Consider the following 22,500-nt stretch of genomic DNA (forward strand, 5'->3'; position numbering starts at 1 on the left):
ACAGCCGGATGAAATCTGGGAAATGAGCAGCATTAACGCTGTAATGCAAATGATGTGTTTACGACACAAACCGTGTGGACGTAGCTTCCTCCCAATGAGCTGGATAATAGCATTTACTGAGACATGCCAGTTTCACCGGTCTAGCTGCTCTCGGCTGGTCTCATCCGGCATTCGATGCAAAACCTACGAAAAGTAACGCGCCGCAATTCCTAGACATCCACGAAATGATTTTGTATGTTATCAACGTAATTTGTATGTTATCAACGTAACCATGAACGATGATAAAGGCAACAAAAGCACACAGAGTGCAGGTGAGAGGGTCCAACAAACAGAGATCGTCCCTCCAGGAGGTTTGTTCCTCGAGTGGAACTAGAAGTCAACGCTGATTTGTTTGTCTCGTAACTTGTGTACTTCAGTAACAGACCTCCTGGAGGTATTTGAACCCAAACAACCATCTTTTCCTCAACCTAACTAAGTCGTTTTGTTTCCTAAAACTAACTGAGTTGTTTCCTGTAAAGACAGAAGTTGATTTTGTAAAGACTGTATAAATGTAATGAGCCGAAATTGACACGTGTTGCTGGACTTTTGCAGGAAAACACATGAAAAATGAGGAGTAACTTTTCACATGATATCATACGAAGCGTTGTTTGAGGATACGTTGAGCTACTAAACTACTAAACTACTAAACGACTTGGTTAGGGTTAGAAAAAGATTGTGGTTTTGGGTTTAAATAAATACATTTTTTACGTAACAAATAATGTCAACGTTGACGTCTGCTGTTTTTAGAACCGCTCATGCACAGGAACTTTGCAGGTCTCATAGTTATGTGAATTAAATACTAGTTATTACTTTTTGTAAGTAACAACCGTGTATGAGAGCCTCAGAAGTTTCATATCAACCTCCTCTCATGTTAAGAACGGAGCAGTTTGGCTGTCGTTAGCCTAGCTTAGCATAAAGACTGGAAGATGAGAGAAACAGCTTAACCTCTTGGCCATAAACATAAATAATAGTCTTCTACAAAATGACGTCCCCAAACAACTAAACTTTATTCTCAATTACGTTTCCAGGGGAACGTAAGTTCTCCCTGATTACGGTCACAGTTTTAAACATGTGGTTTAAGTTATGAATTAACAAAATAACAAAAGAAATACAACAAAAAAACTTGGTTAGGTTTAATAAAAACGTCGTTGTTGTCATTGTGTCAGGATTCATTTTTAATTCATTCCACAAAAACACAGCAACACACACGAATACCAACTCTTATACTACTTCCAGCTTTTCATCTCTCTCACACACACACACACACACACACACACACACACACACACACACACACACACACACACACACACACACTCCACCCCGTCATCAGAGCTCCCTGGAGGTTCCTTTAATGGACGCCTTGTTGTTGGTGTGCGGCCTCCTGTACGGATCAATTAGACCACCAGAGCTCTTCATCGCATCCTAAATGAACTAAATACATAAATACGTTTGGCCTGGATTCAGACATTACGTACAGCAATGCCATCTAGAGACTTTAATTACCGCAATACACACACACACATCTCCATCATTAGATGTCATTAACCAGCAAAACCCTACCCACAATGCACTCGGGTCTGGCTCTCACAGAGACCAATCAGATTACATTGCTTTCCCTGTTCTAGAAAACGACATAATATATCTATCTATCTATCTATCCATCCATTCATCCATCCATCTATCTATCCATCTATCTATCTATCCATCTATCTATCTATCTATCTATCTCCATCCATCCATCCACTTTTTGACTTTGTCCTGTAAGTTCTTCGAGCATCGTGTGCGATGTGTCACCTGAAAGCTCTTCCCAGGGAGGGAAAGTGTGATGGCGTCACACCAGAGTGGAATCTTCATGCTCACATGTCTTTTTTCCTCTGCAGACATTTTAACTCGTCAAACATAATCACATAATAGCGGTTGCATTCCATTTAGGTGGTGCCCTGCTATTGTGCATGCTCGGTCACCCGCACACCTGGATGCATCAGAGCCATCTTCAGTGACATGAGCTGTGCCTTTCTGCTGTGACATGTCAAAATGTCTTTTCCTGATGGAACCACAGGATTTTTGAGGATGAACACGTCATAAACTATTGACTGCATGTTTCAAAAGTCTCTTTAGGAAGTTTTCATTAGTGCCCGAAAGATAATCTGAACAGATAAAGTGTCTTGTTGAACCAGTGACTGATGATGTATCTTATCCCTCTTTGGTGACGCTGTGGTGGAGGTGATGATTCAATGCTATGGTCGGTTTTGTGGCTTTAATTAATTAATGGATGTGTTGTATTGGGTTTATTGACAGGGCTCTTATCTCGTGAGCATAGAATATTTTAGTCGCCAGGAAAAAGCTGTTGTTTGGACATTGTCATATAAAATTTTTAGGTTACATGTTACGTTGTCCCGTTACGCTGTCCCGTTACGCTGTCCCGTTACGCTGTCCCGTTACGCTGTCCCGTTACGCTGTCCCGTTACGCTATCCCGTTGCGATGTTACGTTGCGATGTTACGTTGGGATGTTACATTGTCATGTGACGTTGCCATGTTATGTTGTCACGTTGCGATGTCACGTTATGCTGTCACGTTATGCTGTCACGTTATGCTGTCACGTTGCGATGTCACGTTGCGATGTCACATTGCGATGTCATGTTGCCACTTTGCGATGTGACGTTGCGATGTTACGTTGTGATGTTATGTTGTGATGTTACGTTGTGATGTTACGTTGTTATGCTAACCGTAATTAAAAAGTTGTATTGCCTGTGTTGTTATTAAGTGTAGAATGTAAGGTCCACTTACATTTATTAATTACAGGAATCGTGTATTGTGTAATGACAACAGACTGTATATAAGTGGACGTAGTCACCGTGACGCCTTGAGTTTTAAGCCATCTTGTTTTTTTGCAACAAAAAGTGAAGCGAGAGGATGGAGGCTTCTTTATGGCCTATTTGACTTTTATACAACCAGAGGAGTCGCCCCCTGGTGGACAGTAGAGAGAATGCAGCTTTAACACATGAAGCATCGGCTTTACTTTTTAGAACTGGAGGTTATCTCTAATAAATCTGAACCTTGAACTTTCAAAGCACATATGATTTACACAATTATAAGAAGCAGCTCTCACAACATTGTAACTCAACCATACATTTCACAGGCTTTAACGTGAAAGTAGAGTTCAACCAAACACCAACTCACACAACGGGTACAGGTACAGGTATGTGATGCATTTACAAACTGCATTCTTCATTCCGTGTCAGAGAAAGGTCTGTGACCGACTGAAACATTGCTCAAACAATTAAAGTCACCGTGGGAGCGCGTTCTCTCGGAGTGATTTCTCTCGGAGCAGGAATGCTGCCGGCGGAGAGCGACTCCCTCCCCAGCCGGCTGCAGTGCGTCACCACAGACAGTTGTTGCTCTCGGATGCTTCAGCCGCCCCGCGGTAATGAAATCTGAGCGCCTGTTATGGCAGGATGACCTCACTGCAAACAGCCAACCTGCCGCAGCCAAATGAATATAATGAGGTGTCTGTCATGGTTGTCTGGGCGTTAGGTTGTTCGGTTACGGTACCGTAATGGTTAGTTTCCCCTGTTTTCATTAGAAAGGACATTTTTACCCAACATAATAACAACTTGTCCAGTAATTATTGGAACACACACTCTATTCTTTCTCGCTGCTTACTGACGTTCAGAGAGTCTGATGGTATCAGTGCGCAGATTACATTTCATATTGTGCAATATTTTAGAAGCTAATCCAAGACACAACAGATGAATAAGGTACAAATAAATATATATATAAAAAACAGATATCAGCATGAAACTTAAGACAATTATTTTATGCATTGCACCTTTTCTGAAATGTTGTGTTTAAATATGCAAATGAGGCATTATGTAATGGTAACTTTTGGTGAGTTTAGGAGAAATCTACAGATGTAAACAGACAAAGTATAAAATAAATGTTTTCTTTCCTCTAGTCTGGAAGAAGACACATCAGTACATTTCCTCTCGTGTCTCGTCTTTATTTTACAGTTTCTCACAGAGCCAAACAAGAGAAGCTCCACACTTTGACTCACAACCCACCAAACAAAGCTTTTTACTACATTTTAAGATCACGTACAATAAAATGAAACAGTCGTGTCTCCGCCTGCCTCATGCGAACATTGATAGAAATCAATTAAAGGCGGTCGCTCTTTGGATCATTGTTGAGCTGCTCTTCAGTCACTTTAATACATTTTTGAAGTACAGAGAAGTAACGTGTGTGAGTCAGAGGGATGGAGTGATCAACGCAATATTGAGTCACACCTGTGACGACTCTCCTCTCCCTCTGACACACACACACACACACACACGCACACACACACGCACACGCACACACGCACACACACGCACACGCACACACACACACACACACACACACACACACACACACACACACACACACACAGCACTCAGGGAGCTCCGCTGATATTGTCTGGGAGCGTTTAACTCGCTCAGATCAGAGCGGGTTGTTTTGTGACATCCATCACGTCCATCAGCACAAAGAAACACACACAGACTCCTCATTTTCCACTCAGGTGTAATTTCTGCTGATCTGATGGAAGCAGAGAGCCGACTGTTGATCCCACACTGGACCTTCCTGCTCTAGAGTTTGACGTTTGCAGAGGATTAAATGTATAAATCAAGGAATCAGAGGAAGATGATGTAGATTTATTTTCTAAATAATACACGCTGAAATGACGCACAAGTATTGAGACGATGTAACTAAATACATTTTCTGCTTTGCACACAATTTGCATTTCAACACGTCACTTTTTAAACACATTTCTCTCGATGAGACACGCAGGAATCTGACATGAAGTCACTCTTTCGTCATTTTAAAATCACTGCCATTCAAACATAATTTGACCAGCACACCTGACTGCTTCACTGTCGACTCATCAATCAGGATGTAAACACTGTAAAAAAGAAGGAGAAACGCTGTAATTCTTGCATCTTTTTCTGTTTATTCTATTTAGAATTTGTCCTCTTCTGGTTTCATGTGAAAAAAATCAACCTGTAGAAATGCATTGATGTACTGAACTGTATTATAGTGATGAGAGGAACAGTATGCATGCTTTATGTAGTAAACACACAACACGGTGTTCACATAAACAAACAAACAAATGCATATATAACTAGATCAAAGACTTGATATTAAATTGAATGTCTTCAGTTAAATGACTGTGAGTCTGACTCTCGTGTGACTTCAGACGGATGCTGATTAACTGACAGCGTCTCCGTATAAATATCAGAGTATTTACTCTTAATGAGAGACGCTGATCCTCTCTGCAGCCTTCATTAGTGCTCCACGTCTCAGCACATCACGTCACCTTCACTGGTTCTCTTTGTGTGTTATGAGAATCATCTATTAAAACCAACCTTCATCATTTAAATCAGTTTAATGTTTAACGAGCAGTTACACAAAATATAATGACTTATATACACACACAGTACATCTGATCACTGTGATCACATGCGTCTGTGTGACCTTCATCTCAGAGACAAGATGCTGATGCTGACCAGACTGTAGTCCTCTCTGCTCTAAACAATACAAAACAGATCAAGTACAGTGACAGCTGGAGCACAACTTGATATCTTGTCAAAAATATGATTTCTATTCATATATTTATCAAAACATATATTGTGTTTTACGCACGGTGGTAAAACTTAAATATTAAAGTAAGGAACTTTATGATAATATGCAGGATAAACATGTTTGGAGTCCAACACGTTTACAAAAACATAAAAACGTAGGACAGAAAGAAAGATATGAAGAAAGATAATCACGTTTATTAACTGAAAATACAATAAAAATCAAGTTTTTTGTATTGTGAACAGTTACTGTGAAGTTCCACAGTGTCAAAATAGTTAAAGTCCTACATCCAAACGTTACTGAAGACAAAGTAAAACAAATAATTAGTATCAAAACATACTCAATATGCAGAATAATATATATTATTGAGTATTAACTGCTCAGCAGCTGGTAAAGCTGGATCTTATCTTAATGACTTTATATACTGCTGGTAGTTTAATCTATAATAATACCTCATCATTTATTAGTTGAATATATTTTGTATCGATGAATTAAAGAAATAAAAAAATGTAATTACTGAAATAATTAAAAGGAAAAGCAGCAAATTCACACATTTGAGAAAGTGGCGCCGTGAAATGTTTTTTAATTAAAAAATGACTAAAAAGATGAATTCTCTGTCAATCAACTGGTTGATTCTGTGTGTTGTATAAAAGAATATAGTGTAAAATGGAAATACTCAAGTAAAGTACAAGTACCTCTAAATAATTTAAGTATGTACTTAGTTATATATTCTGCACGTCATCAGAAGCAGACGTTTACTTTGAGAAACAAAAGAATAAAGACATTCTAACTGAAGAAGAGGATGAGAGAGGACAGAGGGATTGATTTATGAGGGATGCTGCCTGATCGAAGGCAGCCAATCAGCGCTGTCCTCTACCTCCTCCTAGCTGCTGATTGGCCGGCTCGTGGAGGAAGAGAGGATGCCGGGACATCCAAGATGGCCGCGCTCATTTGAAAAACCTGCGGTAGCCAAAAAAAAACACAGTTTGGCACCTGAACCGAGTTGTTATTTTTAATTTTTTGTATTATTATTATTATGTGGACGACTGGTGTCGCCAAGCAAGACTCGATCTAAAGGAGACACAAAGGACTCCGCGACAAGAGCCAGACTATTCCGTACTATCAGGTACAGCTAGCTCAAGCTAACGTTAGCTAGCGTGCTAACAGAGCCAGTGAAAAGCAACGGTTCTCTACGGGAGTTTAGCGTTAGCGTGCTAATGCTAACGCTACAGCTAGCGTGTCACTCTCACAGCTAACTTGTCAACATGCTTATTTATATACTCTCTGCTTCATATCACCGGAAACAAGTTAGTGTTTGTGTAAATAAATAAGCAGATAAAACTGAAAGCTACATGTTGAATCTGATCATTATGATCTGGTGATTGTGATGTTTTTAGTTGAAACTCATCTATTTAAATCTGCTTTTAACCTGTAAAGTTGGTTATTCATGTTAAGTTTGTGCTGTTCCTTATTGTTATGATGTCATCTATTTAGTTTGTGTTGTAAACACCAGTAACATAATTTATCTTGGTTGTTATGTCAGCTGTGGCTAAATATTCATATCTGACATTAAGTTCTTTAAAGCTTCAGTTTAACTCTCCAGACGATGTAAGCTTCATTTAATTTGAGCTTTATTTTAGTGGAAAATGTGTTTTTTGTTATGTGTTCATACATTTTCGTCTTTGGGCCCCAAACTTCATTACCGTGTTATAAACAACATTTTATTAACTTCTAATTCTTTAATGGATTTTAATGTTTTTATGACGGAGGAAGTCCTCTTTAGTCTCAGCTCTCCTGAGGATTTATAGCGACGTAACTGTCTTATCTTTTGTCCGGATATCTGGAAATATTTCTCAACGTTAACACATTTAATCAGTTTCAGCGTGAGTCGTTGTTTAAACTCCCGTCATGCTCTGATTTATCTTTGAGCCAACGTCCGTCTCGTATGAGCGGTTGTATTCTTCATATAACAGCGGAAGAGTCTGGTCGAACATTAATGTTAAAACATCAGATCGGGCTGTGGCCAGTCAGTGAAGAAAGCTTTTCACACTTCTCTGTCTTCCCCCGGTCCTCCCAGAAATAATGCTGATATCTGGAACTCATGTCGGAAGTCGTGTATGAAGAGACAGCCACGATGATCGCAGCAGGGGAATTGCAGCCGTTTGTCCCGTTTGGCCGCGAGCACTGCAGGAACCATCCGAACGCCTTCAACCTGCAGCTCAGAGAGCTCCAGCCCGCCTCCGAGCTCTGGTCGTCAGACGGCGCCGCCGGCCTGGTGGGGTCGCTGCAGGAAGTCAGTCTGCAGGAGAGAGAGAGGGTGAGATTCATGTCATTGATGTATTATATATTATATTATGTTCCGCTCATACCAGCAGTTCTGTTTGTGAAACATTAAAGAAGATAAAAGCAACAGTCACGCACAAGGAGGAAAAGAGGAGGACGATAAGAAAAAGGAACTTCAGATGTTGGTTTATTGCTTGAAGCTACTTTTCTTCTGTGACACTGAAGGTCTTTATGTCTCAAAGTAGCATCGTAGCTGACCTTCACTCACTCACTGGATCTGTTCTGATTGGCAGGAATGCTGGCAGCTCAGGAAAGGCTGCAAGGGGGTCCGCGAGGAGGATGTGGAGTTTGAAGAGGAGCTGTACGCAGCAGGGACCGTGGTGGTCTGGAGTCAGGGCAGTCGGAGCCAAGCCTCCAACGTGTACAAGGCCTTCACCGTGGACAGCCCGGTGCAGCAGGTGGGTTCACTGGAGATCCAAGAGAAACGGGTCCTCTCAGTGGTAGATGTAGATCAGTACAGTGTCGGTTGCATTTCATTCATCTTCAAAGGTAAAACAAAAGCTTCTGAAACATCTGAATTGAGAGATACAAGTTTGTGAGTGAGATTATAAGAGTTGTGGCTTTTTATACGGATGCATCCGAGTATTTGATTCAAACTGTCGTCTGTTTGAAGAATCCGAGTCAGAGTGAACTCCATGCTTTTGGTTCCTTTTTATATTTTGTCTTCTGCACAAATTAAAGCCGACTAAATTATAATTAGGTGATAATTTGACTCCCTCTCCTTCACTTCATCTCCGTCACTGTGTTTGTGGACTTTATTCAGTTTGTTCTGTGTTCTCTTCGTCCCAGATGTCGAGCTAACACCGGAGATGTGCAGAAGTGCTAATCCGTCCTCTCCCTCTCACGTTAACATGATGTTTACTGGATCTTTGTTTTGGTTCACTTCCTGAAACTGAGTGGATTTTCGTTATCGCTGCAATCAGACCGCAGCTATCGGGGTTTCTTGTAAACGGTCGACCTCTCGGGTCGGTTGTTCTGGTCCGAGTGTGACGACTGCGTTCACAACTAGCTCGATCAGAACGGACCAAATGTCGCCTCGTGAAAGCGCCGCAAAGCACACATGTCTAAGCTCAGTTTAAGTGGATTCATAGTATGTATATGTGATTGTGTCTGCAGGCTTTATGGTGTACCTTTGCTGTTCCTCACGACAAGAAAGACGGTACTGAACATGAAGACAACCACTCAAGTACTCTACTCGTCTCTGCTGCAGTTCTGTTGAAGTGCATCTCTTAATGTCGTTCTTTGCAGAAGACGTGGAGCAGACGGTCTGCATCGTCCAGAGCAGCTGCATCAACGTCCACACGGTGACCGGCAAGGACTTCATCTCTCCACTCCCGTTCCAGGTGAGAGACGGAGAGACGGAGACCTGTTCTCCCACTAGGAAGAGAGGGAAGAGGAGGCAGAGAGGAAGAGGAGGAAGAGGAGGAAGAGAGGCAGAGGAGGAAGAGAGGGAAGAGGAGGAAGAGAGGATTCACCGAGCTTTGATCTTTATTTCCTCTCTGTTCACTTTAACACGATGGTGATGGTGATGATGGTGGTGGTGATGATGATGGTGATGATGATGGTGATATTGGTGGTGATGGTGGTGGTGGTGATGATGGTGATGGTGATGATGGTGATGATGGTGATGGTGATGATGGTGGTGGTAATGATGATGATGGTGGTGATGGTGATGATGATGGTGGTGATGGTGATGGTGATGATGATGGTGATGGTGATGATGGTGATGATGATGGTGGTGATGGTGATGATGATGGTGATGGTGGTGATGGTGATGATGATGGTGATGGTGGTGATGGTGATGATGATGGTGATATTGGTGGTGATGATGATGGTGATGATGGTGGTGATGGTGATGGTGGTGATGGTGATGGTGATGATGGTGATGATGATGGTGATGATGGTGATGGTGATGATGATGGTGATGATGATGGTGATGGTGATGGTGGTGATGGTGATGATGATGATGGTGATATTGGTGGTGATGATGATGGTGATGATGGTGGTGGTGGTGATGGTGATGGTGGTGATGGTGATGATGATGATGGTGATATTGGTGGTGATGATGATGGTGATGATGATGGTGATGGTGATGATGGTGATGGTGGTGATGATGGTGGTGGTGATGGTGATGATGGTGATGGTGATGATGGTGGTGGTAATGATGATGATGGTGGTGATGGTGATGATGATGGTGGTGATGATGATGGTGATGGTGGTGATGGTGATGATGATGGTGATGGTGATGATGGTGATGATGATGGTGGTGATGGTGATGGTGATGGTGATGATGATGGTGGTGATGGTGATGATGATGGTGATGGTGGTGATGGTGATGATGATGGTGATATTGGTGGTGATGATGATGGTGATGATGGTGGTGATGGTGATGGTGGTGATGGTGATGGTGATGATGGTGATGATGATGGTGATGATGATGGTGATGGTGATGGTGGTGATGGTGATGATGATGATGGTGATATTGGTGGTGATGATGATGGTGATGATGGTGGTGGTGGTGATGGTGATGGTGGTGATGGTGATGATGATGATGGTGATATTGGTGGTGATGATGATGGTGATGATGATGGTGGTGATGGTGGTGATGGTGATGATGGTGATGGTGGTGATGATGGTGATGATGATGGTGATGGTGGTGATGGTGATGATGGTGGTGATGATGATGGTGGTGGTGGTGATGGTGATGGTGGTGATGATGGTGATGATGGTGATGGTGGTGGTGATGATGGTGGTGATTATGATGGTGATGGTGATGATGGTGATGGTGATGGTGGTGATGGTGGTGATGATGGTGATGATTATGATGATGGTGATGATGGTGATGGTGGTGATGATGATGGTGGTGGTGATGATGATGATGATGATGGTAATGGTGATGGTGGTGGTGATGATGGTGGTGATGATGGTGATGATGATGGTGATGATGATGATGATGATGATGATGTGCAGCTTATTTACTTAATAAAGTCTTTAAACTTTAATAAACAACCAGTTCTGTTGAGCGTAGTTTTCACTTTACAACCTGTGAGTATTTTTACATCAGCAAAGCTCGATTATCTGTTTTTGGAAAGACAGACTTTAATTTATTATACTTTATTTTCTTTTCTTTACATTGGAGAGTTTAGAGTAATAATTACTTTCAAAGGTTTGAAATGTAACTTCTACACAGTAACGTCTCTAGAATCTCTCCTCTTGTCTCCTCCAGGTCTCAAATGTCTGGGCGACAAAGTTTGGACTTTTGTTGGAGCGAAAAAACACAGCGACCGACGCTCAACTCAGCCCCCCCGGGTAGACACACACACACACACACACACACACACACACACACACACACACACACACATACCATGGTTATCTGGCAGGTAACTGAGGTACTGAGCTCTCTTTCTTTACAGGGAATCTCTTCCCACAGTGTTCAGCATGCTGCATCCTCTGGATGAGATCGCACCTGTCGTGTGTAAACCTGCAGGTAAGACACAAACACACACACACACACACACACACACACACTGTTCAGACCATACACTGTATATAAGAAGTGGACGTAGTCATCGTGATGTCACTCATTGGTTGTTTTGAAGCCTTGAGTTCGGCAATTTAGCCGTCGCCATCTTGTTTTTTTCACAAGTGATAAACGGAAGTGACCATATCTGGACTGAGGAGGAGTGACGTAGAGACGCCGTATACGTCTCTGGTAGAGACCTGTCAATCACTGTGTAGCCCCGCCCTAAAGCATCCCCTGCTTTATGGTCTGTTTGACTCTAAATGGACCATAATGTACTAAATGAACATCATGCTGTATTGAAGAAGACTTGAAACTAGAGATTGAGACCATAAACTCATGTTTACAATGTTTACTGAGGTAATAAATCAAGAGAGAAGTAGAGTCATTTTCTCATAGACTTCTATACAACCAGAGGAGTCGCCCCCTGGTGGACATTAGAGAGAATGCAGCTTTAAGACTTGAAGCTTTGAAGAACTTTAAAGAACCGGAGGTTGCCGCCTGGTTCTGACCTGGTTGTGTGTGTGTGTGTGTGTGTGTTTTTTCCAGGTCTGTTTGAAGGCTCTCGTGTCCAGTACGTGTCGGACGCCTCCATGAAGATCGTGTTCAGCTGCTGTCAGCCCTCTGTGGTCGTCTCCTATGACACGGTGCAGGGAACACACTCGGTCTGGGCCCTGCGCAGAGTCACACAGGATGTGAGTCATCACACGCACACACACACACACACACCTGTCTACCTGTCCCTCACCTGGAGCCTCTGACCTCCATCAGGAGCGCTCTACAGTCCTGCGGTGCTCGGTGGATCCGGTCGGCACCCCGTTGGGTCTGATGGCGTCGGGCTTGCTGACCTCCCACCTCCGAAATATCTCCCGCCTGGACTCCCCCGGTGGCAGCGGGGCAACCGGAACAAGGTAAGAATCAGCTCATATGAGGGATGTTTGGTGACTCTTAAAGGAACACTTCACCCCAAAATGGCCGTCTTGTATCTCAGTGCTATCCTTCAATTCATGAAGAAGAAAACAGAGAAAAGTCTTGATGAGCGGAAGTAAAAGAAGGCAAAACAATCGACGCACAATCCTACCGAGAAATAAAGCCTCTCTGTTTGTTATTTATAGAGAAGTCTCCCCACACGTCCACGTTTGTCTAAATCATCTAAGATGTGAAGTCTCTTTTATGCAGTCGTATGCTCACTGCACTGAAACACCACAGCACTAAATACACTGAATAAATCGTGATGTTTTAGTGAAGATTCATGTGTTTGTGAAGTGGTGAATGTACGACTGGATGAAGGAGAGTTTGTAAAATGATGTTTTCATATAGTTTTGCCTCCATTTTTCCAGGAGAATTCAAAGGTAGCAGAGAGAGTAACTCGTAGAGAGATGTTGGTCCAGATCAGATCATAAAAGCTTTATTAATCCCGGTTCTCGTCTCGTCCTAGTTGTGTCGTCTCTGCCGGCTCTCCTCTGCACTACGGCGCTCTGCACAGCCACCAGAGCCGCATCATGACGTCTTCTCCGGGGTTGCACTCCCGCGTTCAGTCCCCGAGTATTTCCAACATGGCCGCCCTCAGGTGAGAGTGGCTTCAGGTTGGAGAAGCTCCGTTAATCTCTGTCATCACAGTCGTGATCAGCTGACTGGAGGAGAACCACCAGATTTATCACAATACTTCAGATACGATATTATTATTACGACATATTGTGATTTATTTCCTGTTTTTATTTGCAAACTAATAAAGTTTTCACTCTGTTCCTCTCACTTCAGTCTATAAAAGATATTTATTATCAACAATTTATTTTTACTTTGTTTAAGTCATCTAGAGTTGTGATTTGCATAAAAACACACAATTTAAATGTTAAGGAAATTAAAACATCTTATTATCAGTAGTTTTAATGAAGTATTATAATGTTCTTAGAGCTCGTGTTAGGAAGTTAAACAGCTCATGATTCATGCAAATGTTTCTTCTCTCTCTGTGTTTCCTCCTCCTCTTCCTCTTTCTCCTCCTCCTCTTCCTCTTTCTCCTCCTCTTCTTCTTCCTCTTTCTTCTCCTCTTTCTTCTCCTCCTCTTCCTCTTTCTTCTCCTCTTCCTCCTCCTCCTCTTCCTCTTTCTCCTCCTCTTCTTCTTCCTCTTTCTCCTCCTCTTCTTCTTCCTCTTTCTTCTCCTCTTTCTCCTCCTCCTCTTCCTCTTTCTTCTCCTCTTCCTCTTCCTCCTTCTCTTTCTTCTCCTCTTCCTCTTTCTCCTCCTCTTCTTCTTCCTCTTTCTCCTTCTCCTCCTCTTCCTCTTTCTTCTCCTCTTCCTCCTCCTCCTCCTCTCCCCCCCCCCCCCCCCCCCCCAGTCGGGCCCACTCTCCGGGCATGGCGGCCCCGTCCTTCTCTGGAGCTTCTCGCTTCAACACGTCTCTTCACAGCCCGTCCCACCACCAGCAGCACCACCACGGCCTGCTGCCGTCTCCCAACACCACGGTCAACGACAGCGCGGTGGCTCCGGAGGTGGAGCCCATCGTACCCGACCTCTGCATGGAGCAGCTGTGGAGCGAGACGGTGGGGGCCGGCTGCCACAGGTTCGAATCCCACGACAGCTTTGTGCTGAGAGTTCAGTAATGAGGCTACTTAGCTTAGCCGTGTTAGCGTCTAAAGGTTTAGGTATAAGCTATAAAGGTCATCTTTAGCTGCATAGTGTTTAGGATATTCTAGTAAAACACGTTGGCTTATTATCGTAAAGTAAAACCAGATTATTCTCAGTTTCACATGAATCTTCACCTTCTTGTGTTTTTAGGGAGATGAGCAGCCAGGCGTCCAAAGTGTTTCTGACCTCTGACCTCTGTGAGAACCGCTACCTCTGCTTCCTGGTGGAGTCTCACCAACAGCTTCGGTCAGCTGACACCTTCTTCTTCTTCTTCTTCTTCTTCACACACGGTGTATCAGACACAGAGCTCCTCCTCACTCTGTCTCTCTCGTTGGTTGTTTCCTCAGATGTGTGAAGTTCATTGAGAGCAACAACACGTCTCAGCTCATCTTCACTTCGGTCACGACCGTCGCTGCCAAAGACGCAGAACCTCTGCAGGTACGTTACAACATTTATCTTCATGAGATCTTCCTCCTCCTCTTCTTCCTCCTCTTCTTCTTCTAGCTTGTCACATGTGAATATTGTCTTTGGGTTTTGAACAGCTGGTCAGACAAATCAAACAAATTTAAACATGTCAAGTTGTGCTTTTGAGGAAATGATCATTTAATAGAGATTATAAGTTAGTTCTGAGTGACTTAATAACATGTTTGTGACATCAGAATATCGACGCCATGCTGGTTCTGGAGGCCTGTGGCAGTCTGGTTCTCTACACGGGAATCACCAGGGTAAGGACCAATCAGATCAACCAATCAACCAACCAACCAACCAATCAATCAATCAATCAATCAATCAACCAACCAACCAATCAATCAATCAGATCAATCAACCAATCAATTAACCAATCAACCAGATGGGATACTTCCCTCTCTGTAGATTACTGATGTGACTCTATGTGTTGCTCCTCCAGGTCAGTAAGGTGTTCGTCCCCAGCCTCCTGTCGCCCACCTTCAGCCTGACCAACCACCTGTCTCACCTCAGCAGAGCGGCAGAGAAAGTTAGCACGCCGGCTAACGCTGGCAGCAGACACCTGCAGAGACTGGACGAGGTTCATATTGTTCTTTATGCGTTGATCCTTTTGTGTAATAATGCAAGAGATTGTGCTGACGTTAGTTCATTTAAAGGTCGGCTCCTTCGGTTCTTCTCTGTGTTTCTCTTCACGCTCGGCCGTTAGCATAGAGCAGCGATGTGAGCGAATCAATAATCAGAATCAATATCAGCTGTATTGGTCAGGTATACGAACGCATACAAGGGCTTTGACTCCGTTTTTTTACGTTGCTCTCAACGTACCAACATATAAAAGCAAGGACATCGAAGTGGAGCAGATGTAAGCACAAACATTTAACGACTATGTACAGTATAAATATAAATATATATCCAGAGGTGTGAACATAAAGAACAACATAATGACGTCAATGCTGGCTCTGCTGCCTCCATCGGTTAATCCGTTCCTCTCATTGTGTGACTGTTGGATCTTCCACAGAGCAACACAATCTGTCACAGTCAGCATCAACAGGCTTCATTCGGTTTTACTGTTTTGTAATTACTTCCATTGTCGCTGCTTGAAATAATCAGAATATTAATCTCGTCTTCTCGTCTCCTTCAGGCCGCGATGCCTTCACCGGTGTCGGAGCTCAGGGGGCCGAACCTGAAGCACCACGAAGGTTCGTTTCTGGAGGATTACACCTTCCAACATGCCACCACGCCGTACATCCATGCGTTGAGGGACCCCGTCTGCAACCGGGTGACTCTGGTGAGTGTGTCTGACTCTTCCACTCTCTACAGATACAGCTTGTGTTGACATGAAAAGCAACCACGTGTTCATCGTTCCTCTTCATTCCCTTATATAAATACACAATCTATAAGCTTGTTCTGTGTATTAATGATTGAAAAAACACACTGTTTCAGTCCAAAACACGCAAGTGTTTAACCCTTTGACCCCCGAAACACGCCGGCGGGATTGAGAAGCATGTTTTCTTTAAACAACCTCCAAAACTACAGTTTATCACAGCCAGACGCTTTAAAACAACACGTCATTATCGTCAGATTTTCATCTTTCCAACGGCCCTTGAACACATCATGTGTGACGAACGCTTCCAATCAGAAGAAGCAGCCGAAACGAAGCTTAGAATGAAATGCTTTTGTCTGTCTGTCTGTCTGCCTGTCTGTCTGTCTGTCTGTCTGTCTGTCTGTCTGTCTGTCTGTCTGTCTGTCTGTCTGTCGGTCGGCTCTTTATTGTCTCATCAGAGTTTCTTTTTTCTAATCAGCGATGACGACGGACCAAACCTGCAGGAGAAACTGACATTTAAAGTCACGGTTTCATGTCTCAACACAGATACTCTGTGGAGCGTTCACTCATAACAATACATATTACTACATCATGAACGATGGTGATTATTCTACAGAAACATGTTTATTTTATGGTGATGAAGTTTCTGGAAATGTTTTTCCTGTTATTACTTCAATGATGAAATGCTCCTTCAAATGACTTCTTTGGGAAATGAAAATAATATCAAGTAACTGATATAAATCCTGTTCCTTTAATAAAGAGCTCTGTGGACTCATGCTGAGCGTCACACACTTCATTTCCTGCATTAAGGTTTAAGGTTTAAGGTTTAAGGTTTAAGGTGTAGATTCAGCTCCTTGTAGTTGTGGACGGTTTGTTTTACATTAAACTGAAAGTGTTTACGTTTAATTTGTGCACATTCTCTCTGAAGGAACTAAGTTGTGGAAGAATGCTGAGGATCTCCATCCCAGAGATCGCTACCTCAGAGCTGGGTGAGACACACACACACACCTACACACACATGCACACACACACACACACACACACACACATATACACGCACGCATGCACGCACACACACACAACTACACACCTACACACACACATGCACACACACACAACTACACACACACACACACAACTACACACAAACCTACACAACTACACACACAAATGCACATGCACACACACATTTTCTTCTTTTAATCTTTTATTATGATCTTTGTGCAGACGTTAGTTTAAAGTGGACTAATAATAAATCAGACTTCATGAGCTCAGATCTTTATCGTTTCCTCTTTGGAGCTTCACGTTGATAGAACGTTTAAATTAACCCTTTAAACACGATAATTATTGATAATTATCTTATATATAATATGTAAAACTGAAATGTTGTTGTTGTTGTGAATGAAACATTTGGGACCGGTGTGTTTTCATAAACCATAAAGCAGTGAAAGAGTTCATCTCTACACCTTTAAATTCATACATTAGTGTTTTTTAGTCCATTCATTGTTTACTACTTCTAAAGTAGTTTAAAGGAGACGTCTCTGTTGATCCCATCATTACATCTAAACCACTGAAAACTCAAACGTTTTGTGTTTTCTTCTGTAACATGTTGACGTGGAACAGAAGAATCTCTTCTTCTTCTTCTTCTTCTTCTTCTTCTTCTCCTCCTCCTCCTTCTCAGGTTTCTGACGGACATCGTGACTTTCTTCTGAATAACTTTTATAAAGTCTGGTTTTCTGTCTCCTCAGCAGATGCGCTGACTTCAGTAATGATTAATATTCATCGTGTAACGTTTGTGAGCCGGTGTTTCTTTCATCACGTCTGCTTTATTTAAAGCCTCCAGCTTCACTGATGTGTGTGTCGCTCCCCATTATCCAGTAATCGACCCTCCAGACGAGGCTTTCCTCCCTCTAATGAAATGGCATTTATCCCCCCCCCCCCCCCCCTGACCTTTCCCCACTCTGGATGTCCAATTAAGAGGTTGATTAGGAGCCGGATTGGTCGGAGTCGTTAGGAGACGCAGTGACTCTGATTACTGTTGTGTTGCTGCTGCTTGTTTCATTTCCTTGAGAAGAAGAGGCCGAAAAACTGAACGAAGGAAAAGTCATTTTTAAAAGTTCTCTTCATCCAAAGCTGATGGAAGCACATAGTGGTCATGTGCATTCATGCATTCATTGAAAACTACTTTAAAAGGTGAATGTTTCCACCTTAATAAACTCCTCAGTGCTGCTGTATCTGCCCACATCATCATCATCATCACCATGAACACTGTTGGATGTTGAGATGATAGATCAGAGATGTGCTGCAGTATGTGATCACTCAGCTGTGGAGACACACAGACCAACCTTCTGTCATGAATAATGAAAGTAAACTGTTACAAAATGACTACAATGACTACACAGTTATTGGTAAGTGTCTCAAACCGCAGAATAAGACGACTTGGGTTTAGAACTATGTTACGTTAAAACCTGCCATAGACGATGATGTCATACTTGTTAAACTTGCGTCTTTAATTTCTCCGTCTTCACCTTCTTTCTGTCCTCTGGTTTGTTTCAGTGAGGAAATGCCTTCAGGCCGTTCGCTTCATTCTGCCAAAGGAAGCTGCCATGAAGGTTTGTGGAACTTCTGCTAGATCCTAAACACGACCACAAGACACCAGATCACATGGAGAGACATCTTTAGATGCATCAACGCTCCACGATTATGTAATCTATGAACTGAGCATTTAACTCTTTACATCCCCAGAACCTGCCGGTGGGATTTTAAAAAGCTTGTTTTCTTTAATCAATCGCCAGAAGCTGTGAAAACCCTCATTATCGTCAGATTTTAATCTTTCCGACGGTCCTTGAACACATCGCGTGTTCAACAAACGCTTCTGTCAGAAAAAAAGCAACAAAAATGACGCTTAAAATTGTGATATTTAATCAAAAATCAACCTTTTTCTTTCACCAGATCCTGTAAAAAACATTCTGAGCTCTTCAGTGCAAATGAAAAGCCAGAGTTTGTAGGTTTATGTCATTGTAACTGTTATTCTGCAGCCGATCGTGTTCATTGGATTGTGAGAAACCTGAATCTTGATCGTGATAAACTGATCGTTATTTATGGATCAATAAACCCTGAAGAACCCTGAACCTATTGCATAATAACACCTGAGACTCTACACTCACAGAACCAGAGTTACGTTGTAACCACCATGCCGAGCCGTTGCGTTCTCATTGTGTTCTCTTATTTAAAGCGACACACGCGTAACGTGGTTGTTATAATGTTGTTATAACACGTTGTCACGCAGGTTCTGGTGAAGTGGTACAACATCTACAATGCCCCCGGAGGTCCCAGCGCCCACGCAGAGTGGAACCTGTTCGTCACCTGCTTCATGACGCTGATGGGCTACAACACCGAGCGCCTGGCGTGGACGCGCAACGTGAGTCGGCCGCGAAAAGTGGTGTTTTTAAAAAAACATGAAACTTTGAACTCACGTCGCTGCTCTTCTTTGCACAGCTGCACTTTGAAGTGCCTCTCTCTCCGGTGATTGCAGCGAAGAAGGCTCGTCCCTCTGACGGAGGGTCTGAAGAGGTTTGTGACACAATGAGCATCAATCAAAGTATGAGATGTGACTGTAGACCTGCAACCTGACACTTGATTTAATCCTCCAGGAAAACATTCAGGACATGTTTATTATGATTTCCCTCTTTATTATCTCAACTACTATATGTATATATATATATATAGATAATAAAGAACTTATGCTGGGCAAGTTAACGCGTTAATTTCGCGTTAACGCATTCATTAATTAACGCCGACAATTATTTTATCGCGCGTTAACGCATTTTTAAAATTTATTAATTAATACATTTTTTTTTCTTCTTTTATTTTTATTTTTATTTTTTTAAATTGAAAGACAAGAGAAAATACATAGACATAACAACAAGAGGAGGACAAGAACAGTGGGATAAAAGCCAGCAAACATCCTGTAGTCAGTAATGTTAGTGCATCTATATGCTGAAATTCACGGTAAACGCATTTAAACGGCACAGATCGGGAGCGAGCGAAGGACTTTGAAAGTTAGCGGAAAGATTAACGTGAGACAACATCCGGTTTCTTCAGACGAACATCCGGTTTTCAGAATAAGATGCCAACAAAGTATGAATTATATTCACATTAAGTATAAAACATGCTACCTGCATCTCGTGAACCAAATGTTATTGCCCTTTTGTTCATATAGCAGTACTTTTAAAATAAAAGTGCGCAATACACTACTTTTGAATTCATTATTGAACTTTGCCATAACAATGAGATTAATGGTGATTAATCGCAAAAAATCCATGCGATTAATCACGATTAAATATTTTAATCTTTGCCCAGCACTAATATATATATATATATATATATATATATATATATATATATATATATATATATATATATATATATATATATATATATATATATATATATATGTTCTTTATGTGATGTGCTGAACAAACACTTACTCTTGTGTGTCCTCTGTCCCTGCAGGACCTGGACTACTTGTTGGGGTCTCATTACCACCGACAGATGAACTCTCAGCCCGTCTGCTCCAACAGCCCTCTCCCCACAGAGACTCCCACAGGCCAGTCCTCCGTAAGTCTCTCTGGCTGGATTCACTGAGATTCTCATGCGTGTTGTTTGGTTTTGTGTCTTTGTTAAACTCAGTCAGTGTGGCTGTGCAGCTCCTCCTCCAACACACGCGTCACAATACATCAACCGTGCGGCCTGATGGTGGACGGTGTGCTACGACTTCTCTCAGAGAATCGCAGAGTTACGACGTATTATTATTATTTCATAGGTTTAGCTACGAATGCTGGATAAGCCTGAAGTGCATGAAGTCTACAACTACAAGGCATCGGTGACACTTTGTCACGTGACTCGGTCACTTTCTTTAACACTTTTGAATTCATATCAGGCAGATCAGTGTTTCTATGAAGCGATAGCTGCTCTCAAGTTCAAGACCGTCACGAAGACAAGATTCAATCCACGAGTATGAATCTACAGTGCGGAGAAGAGAGAAGCGACGTCTTCGGGCAGCAGCAGCCACACTGTGTTTCTAGTTGAAATAAGCGTCTTAGAGAGAATACGTTAGAGTTGCTTCTGGTCTTCTTCATCTTGTTATGTGTGCACATAATGAAGGAACCTGTTCAGGGACACTGTAACCCGCTCAAAGGAACCTGGTCTCTGGGTACGTCCTCTCTGAGAGTACCGAGTAAGCTTTTAACTCTTAAGAGCGCCGTGGAAACACGAGCAACGATGAGCTGGAGGAACCTTTTTACTTCTTTTAAATGTCGTCCCGGGATTAAAACCACCAGGAACTTCTATAAATCACGACATTCCTCCTCCTCCTCCTCCTCCTCCTCCTCCTTCTTCTTCCTCTGAAGCTGGACAGTGCGGCTCCTCTCTTCCCTCATGTCCCGGCTCTGTTCTACGTCCTCCACCTGCTCTATCAGGAGCTGCAGCTGGACGAGCTGCAGAGAGCCAGAGCCTCGTCGCTGGTCTGTCTGCTGCAGCAGCTGGCCAGGTAACAGCCACCTGTGTGTGTGTGTGTGTGTGTCAACTGTCTCACTGATATATATATATATATATATATATATATATATATATATATATATATATATATATATATATATATATATATATATATATATATATATATATATATATATATATATATATATATATATATATATATATATATATATATATATATATATATATATATATATATATATATAAACAGGTTGTCAAGTGAAGCAGCAGAGTGTGTGTGTGGGGGGGGGGGGGGGGGGGGGTGAAGAGCCCTTCAGAGTAATTGTAATAAATTGTCCCGTGTCGGTGCGTTCGTGGGCGGTCGTGAATGCAGTCGTCCATCTTTACTCTCTTAAAGGCTAACACGATGACGCTCATCAGAGTTTTATTCACATTTATCTCAATAAATTGGTTCTGATCCTTTGAAGATGAGGTATTTTTAAATCAGTCTGGTTTGGACCACGAGGTGCTTAAACACTGTTTAGTCTTTAGTTCCATTCGTGTCATCAGATCTAGATTTAATATTAAACAACAAACGTACAGAAATACAATACCATGGAAATATGATCAGTTCATTAGTTTAACTAGTGGTTATTATTCTACATTAAGTTCAATCCAACATCAGTGATCCCTGCTGTCCTTCATCAGCACGCACACACACACCCACACGCACACACACACACACACACCCACACACACACCCACACACGCACACACGCACACACACACGCACACACACGCACACACACACGCACACACACACACACACACACACGCACACACACACACACACACACACACACGCACACACACACGCACACACACACGCACACACACACGCACACACACACGCACACACACACGCACACACACACACACACACACACACACACACACACACACGCACACACACACGCACACACACACGCACACACCCACACACCCACACGCACACACACACACACACACACACACACACACGCACACACGCACACACACACACCCACACG

General features: G+C 42.5%; 1 protein-coding gene across 4 annotated transcripts in view; it reads left to right on the plus strand.

Moving 5' to 3' along the window:
- The first annotated feature begins 6,576 nt into the window (after positions 1-6,576).
- The window catches only part of anapc1 (anaphase promoting complex subunit 1), a 95,056-nt gene continuing 79,132 nt past the window's right edge, over positions 6,577-22,500 (plus strand). For all 4 annotated transcript variants that reach the window (XM_076083142.1, XM_076083144.1, XM_076083143.1 and 1 more), the window contains exons 1-22: positions 6,577-6,782; positions 7,734-7,973; positions 8,233-8,397; positions 9,116-9,158; positions 9,248-9,342; positions 11,226-11,308; positions 11,416-11,489; positions 12,072-12,217; positions 12,294-12,433; positions 12,961-13,092; positions 13,856-14,080; positions 14,296-14,391; positions 14,493-14,583; positions 14,805-14,870; positions 15,053-15,190; positions 15,749-15,895; positions 16,860-16,920; positions 18,488-18,543; positions 19,221-19,352; positions 19,430-19,504; positions 20,447-20,551; positions 21,343-21,482. In XM_076083142.1, the coding sequence (XP_075939257.1) occupies positions 7,758-7,973; positions 8,233-8,397; positions 9,116-9,158; positions 9,248-9,342; positions 11,226-11,308; positions 11,416-11,489; positions 12,072-12,217; positions 12,294-12,433; positions 12,961-13,092; positions 13,856-14,080; positions 14,296-14,391; positions 14,493-14,583; positions 14,805-14,870; positions 15,053-15,190; positions 15,749-15,895; positions 16,860-16,920; positions 18,488-18,543; positions 19,221-19,352; positions 19,430-19,504; positions 20,447-20,551; positions 21,343-21,482 (2,426 nt within the window). In that variant the 5' untranslated portion in view covers positions 6,577-6,782; positions 7,734-7,757. The remainder of the gene's footprint in view (positions 6,783-7,733; positions 7,974-8,232; positions 8,398-9,115; positions 9,159-9,247; positions 9,343-11,225; positions 11,309-11,415; positions 11,490-12,071; positions 12,218-12,293; positions 12,434-12,960; positions 13,093-13,855; positions 14,081-14,295; positions 14,392-14,492; positions 14,584-14,804; positions 14,871-15,052; positions 15,191-15,748; positions 15,896-16,859; positions 16,921-18,487; positions 18,544-19,220; positions 19,353-19,429; positions 19,505-20,446; positions 20,552-21,342; positions 21,483-22,500) is intronic.

This window comes from Anarhichas minor, unplaced genomic scaffold (genome assembly GCF_050575085.1).
Source record: "Anarhichas minor isolate MPS153535 unplaced genomic scaffold, ASM5057508v1 ptg000122l, whole genome shotgun sequence".
Classification (NCBI taxonomy): Eukaryota; Metazoa; Chordata; class Actinopteri; order Perciformes; family Anarhichadidae; genus Anarhichas; species Anarhichas minor.